The sequence below is a fragment of the Bos indicus genome, chromosome 5, assembly GCF_029378745.1.
Source record: "Bos indicus isolate NIAB-ARS_2022 breed Sahiwal x Tharparkar chromosome 5, NIAB-ARS_B.indTharparkar_mat_pri_1.0, whole genome shotgun sequence".
NCBI classification, from domain to species: Eukaryota; Metazoa; Chordata; class Mammalia; order Artiodactyla; family Bovidae; genus Bos; species Bos indicus.
The window spans coordinates 27,331,026-27,337,334 of NC_091764.1; the positions used below are offsets into that span (position 1 = coordinate 27,331,026).

Below are 6,309 nucleotides of genomic sequence, written 5' to 3' on the forward strand. Positions count from 1 at the left end.
GGAACTTCCCTATCTCTGTGACAGGAGGTTATGAAATCCTACCAGGAAGCAGCAGGTGGCAGATGTGGGGTCCCATTTTCCTAAGTCGCAAACTCTCAGAGAGAGATTCTGCCTGATAACAAGATTACCACACGAGCGATCTTGCGTGTGCAGCAACTTTCAGAGCCATGCTGAGAGCTAGGTGTGTAGCGCTTATCATACTGTTGAGGCTCGTAAACATCTTGTATGGCTGCAGGCGAGCCAAACCTTGGAAAGGCGCTGCATCTCGCTGACTCTAGGGCCAAGCCCAGCTGGCTGCCTGTATATAAGGGGAAGTCTCTGTGCTCCAGGTAGAGGAGTGTTAGCTTCTTTCCTTTCTCTTAACGTGGCTCCTTCTCTCTCCACGTCAACATGAGCCGACACTTTAGCTCCAGGTCCGGGTACCGTTGTGGCGGTGGAGGAGGGGGCTTCAGCTCTGGCTCTGCAGGGGTGGTCAGCTACCAGCGCAGGTCCACCAGCAGCTCTGTGCGCCGCAGCGGCGGAGGTGGTGGGAGATTTTCTGGTGGAGTGTGTGGCGGTGGTGCTGGTGGTGGTTTTGGAAGTCGGAGTCTCATTAACCTTGGTGGCAGCAAAAGCATCTCCATTAGTGTGGCCGGAGGAGGTGGACGTGGTGGTTTCGGTGGTGGTTATGGCGGCGGTTATGGCGGTGGTGGCTTTGGGGGTGGCGGTTTCGGTGGTGGTGGCTTTGGGGCAGGCGGTTTTGGAGTTGGTGGCATTGGGGGTGGCTTTGGGGGTGGTGGTTTTGGCGGAGGTGGTTTTGGTGGGGGCGGTTTTCCTGTCTGCCCTGGTGGCATACAGGAAGTCACCATCAACCAGAGCCTTCTGCAACCCCTCAATGTGGAAATTGATCCTGAGATCCAAAAAATAAAGAGTCGAGAAAGGGAGCAGATCAAGTCCCTCAACAACCAGTTTGCCTCCTTCATCGACAAGGTGAGTCTATCGGCACAGTCCACCAGGACAGCTGCTCCTGTTCCATGTGGGATTGGCCCTGCCCAGGCGTGTTTGAGTTTGAGCCTCAGGTTTCTGTGGTTGGATGGTTAAAAGGATAGTTTGTGGAGTTGTCTTCAGGAGATACATTAGAAGTATGTTTGCAGTGATTCTGGTGACTAACTTCTCTCCTGGGCAAAACGGTCTGTGGTCCACATAAAGGAAGGTCAATCTGACCTCACCATGAAGTGCTTTTTTTTTTTTTTTAATTCAACTCCTGAGCTGAATTTGGCCTCATAGATGTTTAATAAAGATAATAGAAATGAGGTTAATTCAACCTTCTAGCATGCAAACAGAGCTCTGGAAAGGCCTTCCTAACCATAAAAAGGAACTTACTTGAGTATAAACAGAGCACATGGTGATATTGTAGCCAAAAGTGTACAGTAAGTCAAGGTCAAGCATCTCTTGCTGTCGGAAGAGGAGGACCGCACCCTGAGGATTTTCCATTCATACTGGACCAGGGTGGGGAACTTTTTGTGCTTGTATTTCCAAGTATCTGCTCTAGAAAAGAATGTAAATTATTTTTTACTTGATCATCAATAATGTCAACACAATAGATTTGGAATTCACTTTTTGGATTTTCCCAACATACTTTTGAACTATGTTTGCTCAAGGAAAGCAAAACAATTTTTATGGTACTCTACCTAAAAAAAAAAAAAAAGAAAAAAGGAAGGTAAATCTCTTAAGTATCAAGTATCTGTTTCAAAATATAATTGCAGTAATTTTATATGTGCTTTGCTATTTGGATAGCTACTCCCTTCCAAAGTTCCAATGGAAACTTTTAATTGCCATTTTCAATCTCATAGAAACTGAGTTCACAGTGAGTTGGGTTTTGTTATGAAGATGATGCTAACTTGATCATCATCTTCCTACTTTTTTCCTCTTCCATGGCTAGGAAAATAAGCATTGAAGTTCTTTCCCAAGTGGCTGGGCCTGGCTCTGTGGTAGGCCTTGGTACTCAGTGGCCATAGGACTTATTTCTGTACCAGTGGGTAATGGGGTCCTGTGTTCTTAGGTGAGATTCCTGGAGCAGCAGAACCAGGTGCTTCAAACAAAATGGGAACTGCTGCAGCAGATAAACACCTCCACTAGGACCTACAGCTTAGAGCCCCTCTTTGAGGCGTACATCAGCCGTCTTAGAAGGACTGTGGACCAACTGAAGAGCGACCAGTCTCGGCTGGATTCAGAATTGAAGAACATGCAAGATCTGGTGGAAGATTATAGGAGAAAGTAAGGATTACTGGCTGGGCTACTCTTGGCTTTTGTTCTAAAATATTTCCGAAAGGTAGCAAGCTAAGACTATGAATAGCATGTAACAATACCTTTTCATAGGTTAGAGGGAAGTCAATTTGGCATTTTCAGAAATCTTAGTTTTCTCAGATGCTGGTAATAGTTCAGTGGTTTTATTGCTTAGAAGGTAAGATGTCTTAGGCTGGTTATGACAGGCAAGGACAATGACAGGCAATGCCATTTTTAGTCTAAAAAGCTAAATGTTGGGCCTCACCTCCCCGAATCTCCTCCTCACTTCTGATTTCCTTGCAGGTACGAGGATGAGATCAACAAGCGGACAAATGCAGAGAATGAGTTTGTGGGCATCAAGAAGGTGAGACAATTCTGTAGGATGCCTATCACATTTGAAATAAGTAAGAGTGGAGGATGTCCAATACCTAAGCAGAAAGAGGTCATAATGTGGAGAATCAGTTAGTGGGCCTGAGGAACAGCCGAGGTAGAGATTCCCCCTGCCTGAAATTATCACAGACCGGACTTGTCCAGACACTCTGCTTCTCCAGATCCCTCAGGACTTCCTGGAGTGAGGAGGCAGTTCTCAGACAAGATCACTTGTGATACCAAGGGGTGGGACAGTCTAGGGATAAAGAAGTGAAGAAGACCTCTTGGAAAATCCCCTCCTAGCAGGTGAGAGGGACTCACCCTGAAAAGACTCTGACTTCATGATGTTCGTGGTTCTTCCAGGATGTGGATGCTGCTTACATCACCAAGGTGGACCTTCAAGCCAAATTTGACAACTTGCTTCAGGAAATTGATTTCTACAAAACACTCTACCAAGCAGTAAGTTCTCTAGTTTCAACCAGGTTTACTGAAATGGAGAGCCTTTAAGCCCAAACCCACTTCTATTCAGAAGAACAGAGAGATACCTTTCTTCTCCTGAAACCCTCTCCCTGTCCCAAGTTGTTCTTTAGTTTTAACATGGTAAGTCACTGAACTGTTATGCCTCGCAGGAGCTGTCTCAGATGCAGACTCATATCAGCGATACCAATGTTATCCTTTCCATGGACAACAACCGCAATCTGGACCTGAACAGCATCATTGATGAAGTCAAAGCCCAATATGAAGAGATTGCCCAGAGGAGCAAAGCTGAGGCTGAGGCCCTGTACCAGACCAAGGTGAATGGGCTGATGCCTGTCCAGTTTTCCTAAAATGTCTTTTCTTGCTATCGTGATTTTTCTCTTACATTTGTGTGCATGAGTCGTGGTGCATTCTGCCACCTCTGAATGACTTGATCTATCACATTTAGTATGAAGAGCTCCAGATCACTGCTGGGCAACATGGAGACAGCTTGAAAAATACAAAGGTGGAGATTTCTGAGTTGAATCGGGTGATCCAAAGACTTAGATCTGAGATTGACAGTGTCAAGAAGCAGGTACTTTTCTTCCTCCTTCAACTACTCAGTTATATGGAATGGGTTGGGGTGTCTAGGTTATTGGAGGATGTGTTCCTAATTTTGAGGCTTACAGTCCATATGAAGGTTGTATTGTTATCTCTAGTTCTTTGGTGACTATGGTTTCTAGAGTTTGGCCATGATGCTAGGTTCTCCTTGGGGAAATTTATGAAAATGACCTAGTAAAGAAATAGATATAGTGGTCATGAGAGGTCTAGCCCATGGCCCAAAGTGAGACTTAAACAATGGTGACTGAGAGGAAAGGCAACCAGGAGAGTAGGCATCTGGAAGAACGTCAGGTCTGTAGCAGTGAAAGAGTCTCAACTTAGGGCCCAGAGAGGCTGCTGTATCACCTTTATTTAAGGAAGTTGACACAGTGATGTATTATCTCAAGAGAGGTGAATGCAGGTCCTGTAACTCTCTGGGAGCCAGAGTACTGGCCTTACAAGGGTGGAGAGATCAATCTGAGACAGAAAGGCCAGGATGGAATTAGGTATTCAGAGAGTGTATAATATGCTGGATTCTCCTTTTCCAGATCTCTTCGCTGCAACAGGCCATTAGTGATGCTGAGCAACGTGGTGAGAACGCCATTAAGGATGCCCAGAACAAGCTGAATGAGCTGGAGGATGCCCTGCAGAAGGCCAAGGAGGACATGGCCCGCCTGCTGCGCGACTACCAGGAACTGATGAACACCAAGCTGGCCCTGGATGTGGAGATTGCCACCTATAGGACCCTCCTGGAAGGAGAGGAAAGCAGGTGAGGAAGGGACCCTGGGCAGGTGGCCACTTCTTATGTGCTTCCTCCCTTGGACACTGGTTGCTGTTGAAGATGCAATCACGTGACTGCAACTTGTCCTGGGTATGGGGAAAGGAAAAGCACACAGCACAGGAGGAAGGGCTTGGTTTCACTTTGGGAGCCAGAGTCCCAAGCTCTTTTTTTTTGAAGGCTGTTGCATCTCTCTGAACTCTTTGAGAGAGAGCAATTTATTCTTCACCTGAGTGTGTGTGTATATTGGTCATCAGTCATGTCCAACTCTTTGCAACCCCATGGATTGGGGCCCACCAGGCTCCTTGGTCCATGGGATTTTCTAGGCAAGAGTATTGAAGTGGGTTGCCATTTCCTTCTCCAGGGGATCTTCCTGACCCAGGGATTGAACCTGGGTCTCCCACTTTTAGGCAGACTCTTACTGTCTGAGCCATACCTGGGCTGGCTCAAATGTCATCTGACCTAAAGCCAATGTCTTTAGATGTGGTGGGCATATTTACCTTGTCTAATTTACATGGAGGTTTTGCCCTGTTAGTACTGATGCTGAGAAAAATGACTGAGTTCAGGAGGCCAGAGGGAATGGGATTAGGTTTCAGATGAAGCAGACTGGGGGACTCCCAGGTAGGAAGACTCTTTAAAGATGGCTGAGAGGGCCTGGGGAGGCAGTCTGTGAAGCTCGCATCATGAGTATTGTGCTTTTCTTTCTCCTTCAGGATGTCTGGAGAGTGTGTCCCGAACGTGAGTGTGTGTAAGTACAAGCTGATTTCTCAGGGCTTCTTCTCGGGTGCAGGGCTTGCTGGTCTTGCTGAGTTGGAAAGGGAGTTGGAGTTGATGATAACGAAGTGTTCTCTTGCAGCTGTGAGCACCAGTCACACCAGCATCAGTGGCGGCGGTAGCCGAGGAGGTGTTGGTTTTAGCTCCGGTGGCGGCGGCTACGGTTCTGGAGGTGGCGGCGGCTACGGCTCTGGAGGTGGCAGCAGCTATGGCTCCAGAGGTGGTGGCAGCTATGGCTCTGGAGGAGGCAGCAGTGGGAGCCGTAGAGGTGGCTCTGGAGGAGGCGGTGGCAGCTCTGGAGGCAGCTTCATCTCCTCTGGAGGTCGGGCATCCAGCACCAAGACCTCTGGTGGCAGTTCCAGTGTGAAGTTTGTTTCCACCAGCTATTCCAGAGGGCCCAGATAAAGAGGTCCTCTCTCCTCCATTAGCTTTCTCTCTCCATCACTACCAAATATGCTTCCGAGTGCCTTACTGGAGGAAAAAAAGCTATAGTTACACTGGCTTATCCTATTCCCTAGCTCTGTCCTTTCTGCTCTGATTTCCAAAGAAAATTTAAAAATCAGTGGCAATCTCAGTCCCTCAGCTAGGACCCTGCTCTGTACTCTGCCCAAGAAACACTTCAACAATCACTGCTACACACATTACATTTCAAAGCACCTCCTTAAGTCAGCCAGAGGAGAGCTGGTCAGACCCACGGCTTCTTTGCCATGGACAGAGCACAAGCTTGGGACAGCTTTAGTATCCTAACTTGCACAGCAAGCTCTGTGCTGCTTTGGTTTTGTACATAAGGTGTAAGCCAGTTGTCTTTTGTGGAGAGGTCTTAAACTCCCTGTTTCCTGTGTTGCTGCAATAAACTGCATTTGAAATCCTCTCTGTGTCTCCATCTCCTTTGTTCACAGCACTGTCCATCCTGGATGGGTGTTCTGTGGGGAGAAGACCCTGGAGCCCTATGGCGTGTGTGTGTTGGGGGGTTGGGGCACATGAACATGAGCGAGGTGGGGACGCTGGTCAGACAACACTGAACTTGAAACATTCAACATTTAACTAGAATAAATTCTTGCCCAGAG

General features: G+C 47.5%; 1 protein-coding gene across 1 annotated transcript; it reads left to right on the forward strand.

The window, feature by feature from the left end:
• Positions 1-390: 390 nt before the first annotated feature.
• On the forward strand, positions 391-6,073 carry KRT1 (keratin 1). Its single transcript, XM_070789048.1, has 9 exons — positions 391-969; positions 2,042-2,256; positions 2,569-2,629; positions 2,998-3,093; positions 3,264-3,428; positions 3,560-3,685; positions 4,239-4,459; positions 5,182-5,216; positions 5,325-6,073. Exons 1-9 carry the CDS (start codon positions 391-393, stop codon positions 5,645-5,647), a joined length of 1,821 nt encoding a protein of 606 aa, XP_070645149.1. The 3' UTR covers positions 5,648-6,073.
• The last annotated feature ends 236 nt before the right edge of the window (positions 6,074-6,309 follow it).

Excerpts from the sequence above, each read along its gene's own strand:
- KRT1 (XM_070789048.1), top strand. The coding sequence starts at position 391 with ATGAGCCGACACTTTAGCTCCAGGTCCGGGTACCGTTGTGGCGGTGGA. Across the intron at positions 3,094-3,263 it reads ACAAAACACTCTACCAAGCA|GAGCTGTCTCAGATGCAGAC; the intron begins GTAAGTTCTCTA and ends TATGCCTCGCAG. Across the intron at positions 3,686-4,238 it reads TTGACAGTGTCAAGAAGCAG|ATCTCTTCGCTGCAACAGGC; the intron begins GTACTTTTCTTC and ends CTCCTTTTCCAG.